Below are 17,242 nucleotides of genomic sequence, written 5' to 3' on the forward strand. Positions count from 1 at the left end.
CTGCTCCCGGCAAGTCCCAGTTGAGTGAACAACACATACAGCTTCTCTCCCTGTGTGGTGAGTCTATGGAGACAGAACCAGCTGGGTGAGCTGCACCCAGCTAATTATCCTGGGAGATCTTTGATGGAGTAATCCTAATGGAGAGCTTCTCCAGCTCAGGAGAAAGCATTTCAGCATTAAGTGACTCACTTTGAAAGAGTTTCAGTGAGCAAATCTCTCATTCACAGCTATTATCCACAAGGAAGGTCAGCAAAGGGGAATGAGTTCCTTTAGTTTTAACACAGGTAGAAAACTTGACTAGCAAGCATAAGAGATTTGTCCTCAGCGTTAAGTATTTGTTATACACTCCAGCAGACACAGGGTAGAAACCACCTTTTCTTTTTTTCTGATGAGTTTCCTTTAAGCACTGCTTTAGCTACTTTTCTTTCTTTTCAAGATAATCCATAATGCTTATAAAGCAACTTCCACTGGAAGAAGTGATTTCTTAAATCGTTGTAAGAAAAATTTAATGCTCAAGATCCCTTCATTTTCAGTCCTACCTCATCCCCTCTGTTTGCCTGCTGAAGATCACAGCAGCCATTTACTTTCTCCAGCGGACCCAGAAGAGAAACTGAAAGCAAGTCAAATAGAACTGATCTTACTCTGAAACAGACTTACAAAATGACACTTCTAGCAATTAAAAACAAAACAAAACAAAAAATCCACAAAGGAAAACCTTAGGAGAGGCTTCCCAGAGTGAATGAGAAGTGAATGCAATATATTTCAGCATCATTTCCATCCAACTTGCAAACGAATGCTTCCACTTTTGTTGCTGGTAACGTGGATGCACCCAGCTACTGCACCCTATGTGCCGTATCACACACTCACACAACAGAGTAAAATAAAACTTTATTGTGCTCAGCTTCTGTTTTAACAAATCGAATATCAAATGGGAAAAAATGGTATAAGGGGAAAAGTGGCACAAGAGAATGGTAGGGCCAAAATGAAGGGCAAAAATGTATGGAGTTATAAAGTTTTGTAGTAGGAGAGATGGTGTCTATACAGTACTCTGTGTATGGTACAGAGCATACACAGCGTTCCAAACACCATTCTGAGGTAGGGTCATGCTCTTGCGCATGGCTGTCAGAGCATGGAAAGAGTAAAATATTTACTGATGGGATGAGACACGACAGGTTGAAGAGACAGGATGACGTTCACCCTGGCAGAAACTTCTGTACAGACGAGATAGTGAACTCTTGCAGTGCAAGGCCAAGTAGCTCCTTTCCCCCCATCCCCTTTAGAGCCCCAGACGAAGGATGCAGGCAAGACTGGCCAAGACACCCACAGCTATCATGGTGTAACTGGTTTTCACACTGCTGGCCCCACTGATGTTGCACAAGGAAGTCTGGCAGCAGCTAGTGGCAATACCTGCAATCCCTATATTCAGGTCAATTGTTGGGCAAATTGCAGCACATTTCTTGGTAATGCTTTGCTGACGGTCATCACCTGAAGTGGGAGAGAGAGATCAAGGGGAAAAGTCAGATTTTTTTATCTCATATTTTTTAATAAATGATAAACTGTCTGCACAATATGCAGTGGGGAATGTGCTGTTCTGTACTGAATGCTGATGGCTTTCCCTCGCTGCATCATTATTTGTTTATAGGTGACCTATGGAGACCTTCCCTTGACCTTAAGGCTCCTATGCCATGTTCAGACCCAGCGGAATGGAACCTGAAGCATAAATTCAGACATCTAATGCATTTCTTTAGTGCAAGATTGCCCTATCTCTAGAGATGTTCAAAGCCAGGTTGGAAAGGGCCCTGGACAACCTTATCTAATGCCTGATTTATCACTTGGCAAATGTGTCTATGGCAGGGTTTTGGAACTAGATGATCTTTTAGATCCCTTACAACCCAAGCCGTTCTATGATTCTCTGTGGTTCCACAATTCTATGTCATCATCATCTTGCCTTGGCTTTCTCCCTTGCACAGCATCCGGTCTTTTCTAGTTCTAGCACTCTGTCAATATATCTTTAAGCCCATAGATTAGACAAGGTTGTTGCACAAAGAAATCTTCTCTTTTCCATCATTTCCCTCTCCTGGGTGTGTTTTACAAGCATTGTTACGATATATTGTGACAGAGATGAATTAGCTGAGTTCACGCCTGAAGCAATACTTGTTGTTTTTGTGACAGGATCCTTCTAATTCTTCTGTCATATCTCCCGATGGGAGGACACCTGCAGTCAGCCTAATCTCAAACCTTGTTTGTCAGGAGAGAGCCCTAGAAAAAGCTTCACACTCACCGAGTCCCTTAGTAGAATATGTCGTAAGACAGTAGTTCTCATGGTCAGCACACTTGGTTGGATTTAAACATTGCATGTTGGAAGTTGCATCTTTGCATGTGAAACACGTCAAGGAGAAAGCTGCAGAAGAAGCACACAACATCCATCACTCATCTCTAGAAATATTCATAGGAAAACAAAGCTGGTGATGCTAGTCCAGGCTGAGGATCTATCAAGCACAACCACCACAGGCAGGCATCCAAATTTGGACCAAAATTGCTCTTTCTTACCAAAATTGCTTTAAGTTCAAATTCTTGTGAGTTCATTTATTCAGTAATCCTCAAGGAACATCCATTCTGGATACTTAATTGAGTCTCACTTGAATCCATTTAAATTCCTGGCATCAGAAATGTTAGTTGGAAAGTCTACTACTGGAAACATGAGGCTCTTGTGGTCTCTTTCTAACCCAATTTCTGACACCTCTCCCCATCTCCATCTGTTGGCCAATAGACCAACTGATTCCTGTCCATTCTCTTTTGCATCTCCTTCAAGTTATCTGAAGAGTCCTGGCCAATACATTCTTTCTCAGAACAGACAGGTGGACTGACAGTGAATTCTTACAAAAAAACTTGAATCCTATAAGGAAGAGAGATCTGAGAGTAAATTCTCTGGCCATACCGAATTTTTTCCCTGCATGTTCCCACAACTTATCTCAAATAAGAGACAAGACATGTAGCTCTCCATCTCAGTGTTTGGTGGGAAGGGGGATGCTTGCATCTGATGAATTCATTCCTGGGGCTTTCCTGCACTGGGAAGCAATCCTGGCTCTGTGGATGACGTGGCTCAGCAAACTAGCTCCTCAGCTTCAGCACATTCCTTTTTCTAGTCATCCAAGGGTAAATACTCACTAATACTACAAATTTGGTACATCTGTAACACCGTGCATCTGCAAAGTGCTGTGCTAATAGGAATGAATGAAAACAGCTTGTGCTCAAGTAAGCTAAAGCAGTCATTCATAGCAAAGAGATCCTTAGGGAAGGTTTCTTTGCATGATAACAGGAATTTCCTGCTCATCTGTTTATCTGGAGCAAACACTCCTGCAGTAATGCCACCCAAAGGGGATTAGTCTCATTCTTCTCATTCTCAGGCTATCCCTTTCTGTGACCAGTTAATATTCATCTTATTCTTGTGCCAGCAGTCTCCCTTAGCTTTGTTTCCCCTTCTCTTCTTTTCCCTCATCCTTCTTCTCTCTTGCCCAAGTTCCTTTGCCCTTCCTGGTACCTTTGCCAGAAGTGTCTTAGCCACATTTCTGCCCTTTTTGGACCCAAACAGGGGTCAAATAAGTCTGTCTGACCCAAACAGAATCTCCACTCCATTAACCCAAGTGACCAGAGCATGCACTGTATATCACAGGAAACCACAAAAATGAATTTTAGGGAAGAAGTACCCATCTTTCCCTGTCTATGTTGGAGCTGCTTCCTCACCCCCACTGCAGCTAACAACTCATTTTCCCTTCCCATAGCCACTCAGTACTGACCTTCACTTTCCTCTTGTGGCCTCTAATCCCCACATGTTCTACCCTCCTTCTTTTATCTCTTGATGAAGAGCACCTAGCAGAGGACACGGAGGTTGGGTGGCTGGGCTTGCAGTGTCTCAGATACCATCTCTCTCCTTTCCCAAGCTCAACATTTGCATTGCCTTGCTCACTTCTCTTGTGCAACTTGAAAGCAGGCACATCTCTGCTCCAGTCCACTGGGAACCACCCTTTCCACCTTGATAGCCATACACTCGAGCAGAGTCATCAGACTGGGTTTTCTAGACATGTAGTACATTTAGTACTTTAATGACAATTAAGATAAACTTTATAGACCTTTGCAGGAAATTGTGGAACTTGTTGCATGCCCAAGTCCTGTTTCATCCCAGATTCCCAGTGCTAGTAATTTCAGAGTCCTGTTGAACTCAGTCTCAAAGCAAGAGACTATCACAACTGCCCTTTGCTCCCAGTAAGCATCTACTGATTTTTGGGTGGTCCTGTGAGGAGCCAGGAGTTGGACTTCGTGATCCTTATGGGTCCCTTCCAACTTAGCATATTCTATGATTCTACTAAAGGCATGTGGCTGCCTTGAAGGTCTTCTGCCTCTAGTAAGGAAGATCTCTGCTCTAAATGAAATGGAACATTCTTCAGTGAAGATTTTCATGCAAATAATTTGAGCCACATGGATAAACAGTTAACATATGTAAGGCACTAGAAAGTACAAGTTCTGGCAGAGGTAGAATTTGCACCATTAAAATCATTCAGGTTCGAGATTAATTGGAATAGCTACCAGCTTTCTGGCTAGATTGCACAGCAAAGTGGTGCTGCCTATGTTTTAATTTTTATCAACTCCTTTAGTGAGTTTGCTGTCTCATCATGTGATCTTTATTAAAAAAATGTGATTTTAGTTGATAAGCTGCAGGAAGGGATTGGCTTTATTGCCTTTGAGTTTCTCAACCCCATTGAGTACATGCCAAGTTTGAAGCTGGTGAAGTCCCACAGTAAAGACAATTACAGCCTCAAATTAACTATGAGCCTTACTGGTCTGCTAGGTGGGGACTGAAACTGACAGAAATACGCAGGTATTCTCTGGCCCTATAACTGAGTCAGAGAAATATTAGGTTTATCCTAGGTTTAGAATAGGGCAAAAGCCATCTGAGCTGAGAAAATCAAACATTTCCCCTGACGTAGTCAGAGAAACATTCAGACAAGAAAAAAAGAGTTATCATAATGAGGATGGGACCCTGTGGTTCCATCCCAAACCTGGGATCAGAGTTGACAAAGAAACTGCAGGAAAGAGATGGGAGACAGAGCTACATCTTCTTGCAGCACAAACATCTCTATCAAGTTAGGTGATTAAGGTTTCTAATTGCAACCAATAAATAAGCAAGAGAAAAAATGTCAGGCTATATTTTCTTATAGGTCAAATTTGCAGGCTTATTGGAGATATTTAAGGTCAGGCTTGAGAGGTATCTGAGCACACTGATCAAGCTGTAGGTGTCCCTGTTCACAGCAGGGAACTGGACTAGATGACTTTTAAAGGTCCCTTTCAACGCAAATGGTTCTGTGATTCAGTGATTCCATATTACCAATGATTCTATATTACCTCTTCCAGCTCTGTATAATCCTCAGTTAAGTTCCCCTCCTCATGGAGCTCCACCATGCTCTCAGATCCCTACACAGAGCCAATCCAAATGCTGGAGTGAGTTGGAAGGTGTCAGGTGAGAGAGCATCTCAACCCCCACTTCAGCTCCTCAGCATCATTTCAGCCTGGACCAGGCTCTAAGCGCCTGATCTAGCTGCAGATGTCCACGTTCATTGCAGAGGAGTTGAATGAGGTGACCTTTATAGATCCCTTCCAACTCAAATAGTCCTATGGTTCTATGATTTCTCCTGGTAGGAAAACAGCAGCCCACAGAAAGGATTGGCTGCTCTTATCCCGAGGAATGGAATATCCTCTAGAGCATAATAATCACTATTTGTGCTGCAAAATCCTCTCCTCAGCCTGCAGTGTCAATGACATGCCCCAGCTCCTGCCTTTTGCTTGCACAAAACAACCCCTGGCGACTCACCAGTCTCCGTGCACAGGGCAATGACAAGCAGGACAAGAAGAGAAGCCTTCATCCTTTACAGTTCTCACAGCCTCCAAAATAAGCAGAGCTCACACGTGGCAGCTTTTATACCTCTGCTGTGTTTGCTTTTATGGCAGGATAATAACCATGGTGTTGCAGTGCGTCAGGCAATGACTGATTGAGAGTAACATGCCAGTGCTTGTATGGGGAAATATGCTTTGTTGGAAATCTAAACAAGCACATATCTTCCCCCCCTATTCTTTTCTGAGTTATTTCACAATGTGGCTTACTCATCTGGTACTAAGTATGAAACAGTTTCTAATTCTGGATAAGTAGAGGAAAAGCAACACAGGAAAACAGAACAGAGTCCACGTGAGAAGCGAGTGCTCACCTTTCCAGGCTCAGCAAAGGCTGCATCCTCCAGGATCCCATCCTCACACATTGTCTTAGTGCATATGGAAATGGATTGAATTTGAAATTGAAATTGGGATTGAAACATCTTCAAAACGTCTCCCAGGATTCTCAGTACAGCTAGATCACAAGAGCAATCTCCTTCCACTGCATTTCATAGGGGACCAGGTTTAATTTTCTGCGAGTCTTTTCAATACCGCAGTTCAAAATCCTAAATGTTTCTGTTCAAAAAAAGTGGATATTTTATATGAGGGAAGATATTCTCTTACTGGGAAATAAATTCCACCAGGCAATGAAAATGACCACCTAAATTAGAAAATAAAAATAACATCCACCCCCATCACATTGAGCAAGCTGTGAATTTTCTCAGGAATTGGGAAAAAAAATAAATGTCAGGGAGAAAAAAAAACAACAACAAACAAAACAGTGAAAGCATAGAGAGTGAGGGGCTGCCTGATCAATGCTATCAGCACATTAAGTCTTCAGAAAAAAAGAATGATAGCCAACCAGTATCATTCTAAATGCCTGATAGAAGTACACCTTTGGGTATATATATATAGAGAGAGAGCTCTATTCCTCCATTTTTACCACGTTTCTCCCTGTACAAAATCAGATCGTTCTTCATTTTCTTCTCATCTCTGTTGTTTTTTCCTCCCACCATTGTCTTTCTGCCATCTAACCATTGGGATGGAGGCACAGACCCAAAAATTATCCAGCTGAGTCCCTTGCACGTGACACTCAGAGCAACCTGTGTGCCTCAGGCTTCTGCCAGGGATTCTGCCCCTTGCTGCTCTCCATCTGTTGTATTTTCTTTTTTTCTTGGTCCCAAAATTGCTTAGATTTCCACCTCCCACTAGATGGTTGATCTTCCAGTAGGACCCACCTCCAACCATTATCTCAGTGGAAAGGCATGCCCAGTTCTTCAGGTGATGTAAGTCTTTCCAGTGTCTTGTAAACTGAACATAGAAATATTGCTAGTATGAAGACTTACGTGACTAAGGTGAGGAAATTTCTGTTTTCTCAATCGGTAGGGCATGAAACTCAGCAGGAACAGAGGCAGCAATTAACCAAGGAAGCTCAAAGGAGGGGTGTTGTTTGGCCAAGGAAAGCCAATGCCTTCGTAATATATCAGGCAGGAGGAAAACAGAAGCTTGCACCCTCCATACCAGGGACTGCAGCCCTCATTTCCTTGACATAGTTTATTATCTCCAATCCAGAAGATATTTCATATATTTTTATTGGCTAATCAACTTTTACTGCAGGCTATTCGAGGTAATGGCAGAGCAGGGTGCTCCAGCCATCAGGCAATGTCACTCTGCAGCCTGTACATTGCACTGCAGAGGCAGCCCACATTCAGGTTTATTTCAGCCAGCAGCATCCATTAACAGGTACAGAAATAGCAGATCTGCCAGGCACTTTTTTTTTCCCTTCCCTCCCTTGTAGCTTCATCCAAGGAAAACCCGAAATATGTCTTGTCTCCTGCAAGCTGCTGAGATTTGGAGATGGAGATAGTGTATTTTTATAAAGGAGTTATTGCAGGGTTTTTGCATGCTCCTGCAACTAGTCCTGTGTATGTCTCTGATGTTAATGACTTCCACTCTTATCAATACCAGGTGATATAGACTGAAAAGATTCCAAGCGGATAGAAAGAGGTCACCAGAAGGACCCAGGCAAAAGAGAAGAGAACGTTACAGCTTACAAATGTTTAGATGTTATGAAATTCCAGAACATTTTGGAAAGAGAAGTAAGGGATTTAAATGAGAGTGAGGGGGATGCGTGTTTTCCTTGTCTTGTTTTGTTCCTCTTGTTCTAAACCTAGTTGAAGTTACCATGGGAGAAGGATGAATAATTTCTTTATTTTGGTGAAAACATGTATTTATTTTCAAGAAACGAAAGCTGAAATTTAAAGTTAACCATGGTGCATAATTCAAATGTTGTTCATAGATTTTCCAGTTGGCCCAAAGCCTTAAGAATCATTTCAGAAATTAATGCGGTTAGTATACAGGGAAAAAGTGATGGTGAAAGAGATTAAAGAGAAGCACAAAAGCCAAGTTTCTGTTTCTCTTTCCAAAAAGAAATGCCTCAACACTTCAGCTGGACCATCTCATATTTCAAGGAATGCCAGGACACTCTTGTTGCCCAGAAAATAAATCTTTACAGAGTGACTAAGCCTTTCACAGCCTTCAGCCAGCACTGTGGTTTCTCACCGTGGTGCAGAAAAGTTCATGCCCTTTGCAGTTCGCCTTGAGCACTGATGGAGCAGAGCTCCCCAACCCAACTGGGCTGCATGCAGGAGTATTTTTTCCAGGCGTTACTTCTATTTAAGCCCTCCTAAAATGTGGCTCCTGCATGGTATTCCACTAGGAATTACGCACCCTCTTGCTCCAGGAGTGCGTGTCCTTTGACCATTATCTTAGAGCTCTGCTCCTCCAAGGGCTCTTCTGGGATCTCCACTTCATCTCTCCCATTCCCAAGCCTCAAAATACAGCAGCAAAAGAGATCACCCCATCTGATCAGGCAGCACCGCCTCTCTAAGCTCTTTCTGCCCATTTCCCATCCCTGTAGGCATGAGCAATCATTTAGAATCATAGAATCACAAAGGTTGGACCTCTAAGATCATCAAGTCCAATCTTCAACCCATTCCCACCATGTCCACTAAGCCATGTCCCTCAGTGCCACATTTCCATGTTTCTGGAAAACCCACAGGGACGGTGACTCCAGTATTTCCCTGGGCAGACTGTTCTGATATCTCACCATGCTTTCAGAGGAGAAATTTTTCCTGAACTACCAAACCAGAATCTTCTCCAAGCTGCCACAGAGGCCATCTCTCAATGAGTGGAACTCTTAACAGCACCGTCCTTATCTTGAACATCCCCAGCATCTCGAGGAGGTACTCTGACCCATTTTAAGAGGTGAAATCATCCACATTGCAGTGATCATATGACTTGTTAGCACTGCCAAGAGTGTAACTTGCCAAGCCCCCACTCCCATGTGCTTGTAGTTGCAAAGCAGTCCTCTATGCCTCCACGAGTGCCAGCTTGCATTGGGAACAACACAAATGGCTTTGACCTTTCCACATTGACACCTTCATTCATCAGCTCTGAGTGATCAGGCAGAACATGTGGCTTTATGGAGTGTCTTTCTTGAGCTTCTGGATGCAATTGAGTCAATGGGGAAAGGCAGCCAAGAGAGTACTCCCAGACACTAAAAAAATAAAAGGGATCTGATGTGATGTAGAGATTCAAGCTGCAGCCCGTTCAAGCAGAGCTGTTTTCTCAGGCTGAGCTTAGCGTGGATATATCAAACACTCTCTAGAATAACATAAATCTTTATTTTGTCTGACAATTGTCACGTATGTGCAATCAAAATAGCTTTCTTGGGGAAAATTAGTACAAAACAATAAGGGGGAAAAAGAAAAACCAAACTAGGAGCTACACTGCCATGACATTTTGTGGGTCAGGTCTGGGAAAAAAAAAAAAAAAGTGTTGGGAAAAAAAAGCAGAATAGCATAGACCTTGGTGGAGATACTTGACAAAAGACATTGTTTAATCTTTTTGGCAAGACCATGTGTAGGCCCTTGGGTTGCCATGTCTTCTCCCACCCCCAACCCTCATCACAATCCTGCCCTAATGACACAGATCAAACTGGCTACTGTCCCCAGGAACATCACAGCGTAGCTCAGTTTCACACTGTTGGCACCACTGAAATTGCACAGGGAGGTCTTGCAGCACTTGGTGGAAATGGCCACCACTCCAAAGTCTGTGTTGGTCTCAGGACAGTCTGCAGAACATTTCTTGGTTATGCGATATCCCATGTCTTTGCCTGGATGAAAAACAGACAAGAAAGGAGAGTTGTGAAGTAAGATTCACCTGCAAGTTCTGACCAGAGGAAAATGGGAGGAGTATAATGCTCTGAATTTAACTTGCAATGCAGGAATAACAGAGATTAACAGATCTGATGAGTACTGGGTGAGGGTTCACACAACCTGAATCAAGTGGACAACACTAGACTAAAGTCCTTGATAGAAATCCATGCCTTGCTTCATTCAGGACAGCAAAAAATCACTGTCTGTGCATATTTAATTTCTGAAACTACATTCCTTATAACTAACCCCTTTCTTATGTCACAAAGCATGGGTAAGAGCTTCCAGATAAAGCAACAAGGTCTGCTCATGAAAATATCTGTGTTCACATTATGTGACGTGAGCCTCAAGCCCTTGTGATCAACTCCAATAAGAGCGACTACTGCCCTGAAGAAATTATTGCCTATCTCCGTCCTTGGAGACAAGAAACATAATTCTTGATGTGTTACGAGTACTCACCAAACCCAGCAGCACTGTATGTGGTTGTACAGTAATTCTCATGTTCTTCACACTTGTAGGTTTTAAGGCAGTTCCAGTTGGAGTGCTCATTTTCACATGTGTAGCAAAACAAGGAGGAAGCTGGAAAGAGCATTTAAGACACACATCAGTGGCTTCAGCAACACACTTCTGGGAAGAAAGTGTCAAAAGCCATGTCCCTTCTTGGAAAATAAAAGGTACATGTTACAAATGAGTCTTCCCAGCAAGTTAAATAAGAGGTTGGTTTTGATTAATGAAGCTGAAAAGGCAAACAAACAGAAGAAAACAAGTTTTCTTTACTTCAGATTTTTGGTGATTAAATCTGAAAACACATTTTTCAGGCTGAGCAGTGCTCTCCTGTGACTTTTCCTCCAGACTAAGTTCCATTTCTCCTGGGTTTTATGCTGCCCTGGTTGGCAGCCAACCTGCAGAAGCAGAACTTGGTATAGTTTAGCATAGTGTAGTTTGGGCAAGGGGAGAATAAATTAGTACCGTTCTCAGCTGAGAGCTTAAGGTGTTTTTTTTTAGTATTTTCAGAGTGCATCTGCAAAACACTGTACAGACACGAATTAATTAAAGCCTATGATACCTCTGTGAGCTAAATTACTTAGAAGAGTCACGTTAAAGGGAGTTCCCTGGGAGAGGCTGCTCTGAACAATGGAGTGATTATTTCCACCATTGCCTTGAACAGCATGTCCTCGGTGACATTATAAGCAAGTCTCAGCCAGGGCAATTACGAAGACAGGAGGTGGAAGGATATCTATTTCTGAACAAAACTCTAGTAAATTGAGTCAAATTTCCAAGCTTGACACCTGGCCAAGCAAGAAACACAGGCGCGTGCCATTGCGTTCCCTGGAGGTTGGTTCACAATTGCTGGGAATGAAAAAATGGTTTCCATCCTGTTCAGAGTCCTGTGACCATTTCCTTAAATTTCTGGTCAGAGGTGAAGGAGGCAGCTGAGCAGATATCAAAGGCAGCCTGCTCCATTGCCACCCCTGGTTAGGATTATAGAATCATAGTAAAGTTGCAAAAGTCCACTAAGATCATCAAGTCCAACCATCAACCTATCCCCACCATGCCCACTAAACCATGCCACTTCTACCGTTTTCCTGAACACCTCCAGGAACAGTGACCACAAGAACCTGCATGGCAGAACCCCATTGATTGAGGGTTCCTGATCAAAGGTGATAAACTGGCAACCCAGAGAGGGTTTTCATTTAGACCAAAATTTACTTACTTCAGCTCTTTTTTTTTTACTTTCTTAAGTCCTTATTTCTACACAGAGCATCTCCTTTCAATTGATTTTGAACCTGTTTTTTTTTTAATCTCCTTCCACTATTCTCTGAAGCCCAGCTGCTCAGTTGATTCAAACACATCCCTAAATTTGAACCTGCCCATAACTTTTGGTTAGACAACTCCAGAAGCAGCTATAAAAGAAAATAAAAAGCCATTTTATGCCCAAACTCCCCCAGGTCAGAGAAGGAAAACCTACCTGTCTATGCTGCAGGGAGTTCAGGTGCCTTGCATACAGATTTGGAGCTTTGAACTTCACCAAATGACCGATCACCTTGTTCTGAAACCTACCCAGATGCTCTTTCAACTTCCTTTTAATTGACTCATACAACACTCAGTGCTTCTCTATCATTTGGATTGAGCCTCCCACCTTTCTCTCTGGATGTCCCCTGACTCAAGCTGTGGATTGATATCCTTTGCGTACCGTGCCAGAGCAATTCCAGACTTGCTGTCCGACCAATATGTTACCACATTTTTCATTCCATCTAGTCTTTCTTGATCTGTTTCTCTGATAAATCACACATAGCTATTTGAAAACACTTCCTTCAGAACCGAGCTTCCAGTACGTGTGCAAAAGCAAGAGAAATGCACTCATGCTCTCTTTCACTAATGCAAGACAGGAAACCACTTAAAACACTGCAGTTGTTATGAAGCTTTGCCTATGTTTGGCCTCCACCCTCCCTCCATTAGCTCCAGCTTTGCAAATGCAGTCAGAAATAGCCTTAGCAGTGCAAAAAGGCTTGCAGTACTCCTTGGGATTACAAACATGCAGGGAGAGCAACTGTTGTGGTTTTTTTATTTGATTATCTCAAGGCAGTTATCAAGTCATATCTTTATATCCTTTTGAAAGGGGCCAAGCACAACATATTGTGGATCCCATTACACATGCACTCACTCTGAGGCATTTAAGAAAGCTCATCAAAGCGGTGAGCAAAGAGCTCTTGGGTTTTCAAATATCTGCCAGCAACCTAGTTTCTTAATTGCAGTGCCATTGTGGGAAATAAAGTGAAACGCTGGCAGAAGATGAAGCCTCAACAGTAGCCCAGTTATTTTTATCAGCAACTCCAGCAGTTTCATTCAGGAACAAAAAGAAAACTGAAGGCAAAACCATGAGCCCAGCTTAATTCATGGAATCATAGAATATTTTGAGCAGGAAGGGTCCCACAGAGATCATCAAGACAAACTTCTGGCTCCACATAGGACCACCTAAAAATCAAACCCTATGTCTGAAAGCATTATCCAAACAAACTGGCTGGATTGATGGTCCTCAGCTCTTAGCATTTTTTGGTTCACGTGTGTATCTTCAGATGCTCAGAGCATAGTACTTGAGAGTGAGAGAAACACAGGTCACGAGCTCATCTTCTGTGGGGTATGAGCACCTTGGTAGAGCTCAAACAGAGGCTAAGACTCAATCTCACTAAATATCGTCTGAAGTAAGGAATACCAAAGAAAAAGTGCACTACCGATACTTCAGCAATCGCAGCAAAAGCAGTCAAATCCTCTTGTTCTTGCATTATCTCTAACTTCTCTTCTGGTATTTCCATCCTCTCCACCTGGCTGCCCCAAGCCTTTGTAGCACCTTACCTTGCTCAGCACATAGGACTGCCACCAGCAGGGCAACAAGCAAAGCCTTCATGATTGCTGTACCCTCAGAGCCCGCACAGTGTGGGATGATGCACCATCGAAAGGTTTTATACTGGGACTGTGCTTGCTTTGATTTCATCTGATTGCATCAATTTGAAGTTTTGGGGAGTGACAGCCCATAATATGGAATCAGCGCTGGGTGTGTTTGTGCGTAGGAAATAACCCATCACACGCAGCAATTTCTTCTGCCTCTCACTCCGATCCAATCTGTTATTCCAACGTCTGCAGGGCTAATTGGAGGAGCAATTTATGATTCAGACACGGGAGTCCCTTCCTACTCTATAGGGTTGAGCCACAAAACTTAAAGCAAGGCTGAGGCTGCCATGCCAGTCTGGTGTGGCTCATTGCTTTCATGTGAGGAATCATCTGGCATCCTCCATCCACAACAGGACAGATTGATATCTGTCATAATGAAAGTGGGAGAATAGGTAAATAAAGAGATTTTCACTGGCTTGCCCACAGTCCTTCAGAATGAACCCACTTGTACTGAGAAAAGTACTTAAAGCAGAAAAACCCTGTACTGTAGCATTCCCACAACACAACTGTTTGTGCCTGGGGACCGTCACTGAGGTTCTCAAGGGCTCAAGCAGGGATGGGGTCCAGTGCTTTTATTTGCTCTGCTTCTCTGCCCTCCAGAAACATTTAGGGTTTCCAAGCGACAATGTTTGTTGTTATCTGTGGATTCTATCAGGTTTTTCCAGTCCTTGGTGACCTCCTCAGTCCATCCAGGCTCCCTCCTCCTGCTCTCACAAGCATACTGTCACCTCTTGCCACATATGCACATCACGCAGCAGAGGCAAGAGAATGGGAACAGCTGTGGGAGTTAAATTGGGAATGATTAGAAATGAAAACAAGAAAGAAATGAAACACGTGCTGGCCAAGAGGAGATCTCATCAGACTAGGAACCTTCATCTTCAGAGAGAGAAAAGACCAAGGGCAGTTCATAAACAGGACGGTTCCTTCTGGGGTTTTAGGGACATGATTTATTGGTAGGTGGACATTGGACAGTGGACTACATGATCTTAGAGGTCTTTTCCCATCGTTAATGATTCTATGATTCTAAAATTCTAAGGTCATGGAGCATGTGGAAACAGAATAAAGAGCATCCAATTGTTTCTTTTCTCCACATCGCTCCCTAACACATTGGTTCACAGTCTGTATATTCAGAATCCTAAGCAGATGGCTTCCTGCCCAACCTCTACAACTTCTCTTTTGTTCCCAGTACTTCTTTTGTACAATTCCTCATTCCTTCAAACCCCAGTGCTTTCTCTCTCTGCTTTTGCCTGTTAAAGGATGGAAGTATCCTGTTTTTAGAGTCCTCCATTCTTCTTTCTAGATTTACCCTGACCTTGAGCATGAATCTTTAATCACCTCTTCTTTTAGCAAGGTTGTGTGAGTCCCACATGACAGCTAATGCAGCAATGATACTTAGGAAATAATCTGTAAAACAGCCATACTGTCTGCACCAGACATTGTACATGCATGAATGCTATCAGGAAGGAAATATAATCTGCTGGAGTGTGGGGGGAGGAAGGATAAGTATTAGTCCACATGTTTGTTTTACTTACAGTGTCCAACCTCCAGCTGGCCGGCAGTGAAATAGAAAGTAAAAACTTTCCTTTTCATCTACACTGAAAATCCAGAAAAGAAATCAAAAGTAACAAAATAAATTGAATTATTGCTCTTAATCCAGCCCCTCCTGGAGCCAACCAAGCAGAGAAATGCTTCTCCTCAGCAGGAAGAAAGGAGCAATGCATGTACACAGACCACAACAAGAAAGGAGAAAGGCTTTGAAATTAAAACAAATAAATGAGCAGTAAATAAATGACACTGTTAAAGCACAGTGCAGCTGAACAGAAAATTTACAAGTGAGAAATGGGCTGTAGGAAGTAGAAATGTAGGAAAGCATTTAAATAGATTAGAGAGGGAGAAGGCTAATAATAATAAACAAGATTAATATTTCAGCCGGAACTGGAAAGAGAGAAAGAGAGAGTTGAGAAATATTGTTACAAAGCAAAATAAATCAAAGTGAACAGACAAATCTTGAGTGGGGAAATAATTAAAGGAATGTAGGAAAATGGGATGGGAAGGAAGGATTGGTCCTCCACTGTGTCCCCTATGGTGGCATTACTTATCACTGTGGACAGTGCACATGTTTTGTGCAGATGCTGCTTGGGTATTAACCACATCCCTTTAGGGTCTGAAGAGCATTTTCTGTCGCTCCACAAATCTCAGTTGCAATCAGAATACAGGGTGTCTGTAGGCAACCAGGGTACAGAAGGCAACTAGAGCATCACCTGGCCCTTATCCCTATATCCTGAAGTAGAAAACTGCAGCTTTCAGACCCAGACAGGGTTCTGGCCATGTCTCAAACCATGCTTTTTTATTGCATGATGTTGCTATTGCAGTCACGGCCAGGGCCACCGCCAGGGCTCTGGACTCCCACCAGTATCACCAACAGGGGCCAAGTATGTCTTGAAGCTCAGTTTTTAAAAGCAAGGAGAGGAAAAAGAGCTTGTGGGGGGGGGGAGGTGGGAAGGAAAGGTAGAAAGAAGACAAAGGGGGTAGAGGGGAGGGAGAGCAGAAAGTGGGGTAGGTGGGTGCCAACCTGGTACCACAGAGGGTGTAACAAATTACCAGAGCTTGGGAGTTTTAAGGAAGAAACTTTAACCCACTTTTTGTTTGGCAATGGTCAGCACGTGTGTTTGTGCCAGACCTTGGGAGCACACTGTGCAAAGTTTGTCCCCCTTTTGTGTAAGTGCAGATAGACAAAGAGTGTTTTCTATGCAGAATGGAGTGGATACGTGTAACAAATGTCAAGGTCTGAGGAAGTTTTACTGCCAGTTCCCCCCGGTTTCTCCTTTTTTCTTTCTGGAGGATAGCTCCAATCACAGTTGTTCTTCGTCTCACTGTTGGAAACTTCACAACGTGGGAGAGATCGTGGGACAAGAAGAAAATGCACAAGCTTTGTGCTCATGTTATGCCTGAATCATGCAGCTGGTGCATGCAGGTCAAGCAGTCCAGCTTGGCCTCAGATAACATCAGGCTGGTTGGATTATGTCCTCTCCTCCCTCCTTAATGGGTCAGGGAAGGCTCTGTATTTCATTGCAGTTGCAACAGAGTTAAGTGTAGAGGCATCTAACTGGTAGAATCAAAGAATCATTAATGCTGGAAAAGACCACTTAGACTGTCGGGTCCAACTGTTGACCCTTCACCATCATGAGCATCAAACAATGTGGTCAAAGTGCCACATCTCCATGGTTCTTGAATGTCTCCAGAGATGGGGACTCTACCACTTCTCTGCAAAGCCTGTTATCACTCTTCTAGGAAATAAATTTTTCCTGACATCCAACATGAACCTCTCCTGGTAGAATTTAAGGCCATTACCTCTCATCCTAGCACCAAACAGAACAAGTAGGCTCCAAACAGGACAGAACTCCTCAAGGCAGCCTTATGGCAGATAGTGGAGGCTACTAAGCCTCCAGCTAGAAAGCACAGGACTAGCCCAAACTCACCTTGTCAGTCTGAAAACAATATGAATTTGGTAGACTTTTATCTCAGCACGACAGCTGACTGTCACCAAAAGATTCACAAGAGCTGAGTAACAGAAGTAGTGAGGCTCTAGAACAGGTTGTCCAAAGTTGTGGATGACCTATCCTTGGAAGCATGGTAGACCACGTTAAATGGGG

The 17,242-nt window shown here is 43.1% G+C and overlaps 2 protein-coding genes across 3 annotated transcripts; both read right to left on the bottom strand.

Moving 5' to 3' along the window:
* Positions 1-870: 870 nt before the first annotated feature.
* On the bottom strand, positions 871-6,050 carry LOC107310639 (lymphocyte antigen 6E-like). The gene is made up of 3 exons (XM_015856472.1): positions 5,867-6,050; positions 2,282-2,401; positions 871-1,485 (listed from the first exon to the last, which is right to left on the bottom strand). Exons 1-3 carry the CDS (start codon positions 5,916-5,918, stop codon positions 1,277-1,279), a joined length of 381 nt encoding a protein of 126 aa, XP_015711958.1. The 5' UTR covers positions 5,919-6,050; the 3' UTR covers positions 871-1,276.
* A 3,345-nt stretch (positions 6,051-9,395) lies between these two features.
* On the bottom strand, positions 9,396-13,574 carry LOC107310617 (lymphocyte antigen 6E-like). Of its 2 annotated transcripts, none has more exons than XR_001553659.2 (3): positions 12,109-13,574; positions 10,599-10,718; positions 9,396-10,099 (listed from the first exon to the last, which is right to left on the bottom strand). XR_001553659.2 is itself a non-coding variant. In XM_015856424.2 (3 exons), exons 1-3 carry the CDS (start codon positions 13,543-13,545, stop codon positions 9,891-9,893), a joined length of 381 nt encoding a protein of 126 aa, XP_015711910.2. In that variant the 3' UTR covers positions 9,396-9,890. The 2 variants fall into 2 exon arrangements, 1 of the variants encoding a protein (XP_015711910.2); XM_015856424.2 differs by having other exon boundaries at positions 13,494-13,545.
* Between the last annotated feature and the right edge of the window lie 3,668 nt (positions 13,575-17,242).

This window comes from Coturnix japonica, chromosome 2 (assembly GCF_001577835.2).
Source record: "Coturnix japonica isolate 7356 chromosome 2, Coturnix japonica 2.1, whole genome shotgun sequence".
Taxonomy (NCBI): Eukaryota; Metazoa; Chordata; class Aves; order Galliformes; family Phasianidae; genus Coturnix; species Coturnix japonica.

What these genes read in the sequence shown, in the direction of transcription:
- LOC107310617 (XM_015856424.2), bottom strand. Translation starts at nt 13,545, where the DNA reads ATGAAGGCTTTGCTTGTTGCCCTGCTGGTGGCAGTCCTATGTGCTGAG. An exon ending in AGTCCTATGTGCTGAGCAAG is followed by an intron (nt 10,719 to 13,493) that starts GTAAGGTGCTAC and finishes TGCTCTTTCCAG; the next exon opens with CTTCCTCCTTGTTTTGCTAC. An exon ending in ATACAGTGCTGCTGGGTTTG is followed by an intron (nt 10,100 to 10,598) that starts GTGAGTACTCGT and finishes TTTTTCATCCAG; the next exon opens with GCAAAGACATGGGATATCGC.
- LOC107310639 (XM_015856472.1), bottom strand. Translation starts at nt 5,918, where the DNA reads ATGAAGGCTTCTCTTCTTGTCCTGCTTGTCATTGCCCTGTGCACGGAG. An exon ending in TGCCCTGTGCACGGAGACTG is followed by an intron (nt 2,402 to 5,866) that starts GTGAGTCGCCAG and finishes CTTCTTCTGCAG; the next exon opens with CTTTCTCCTTGACGTGTTTC. An exon ending in ATATTCTACTAAGGGACTCG is followed by an intron (nt 1,486 to 2,281) that starts GTGAGTGTGAAG and finishes CTCCCACTTCAG; the next exon opens with GTGATGACCGTCAGCAAAGC.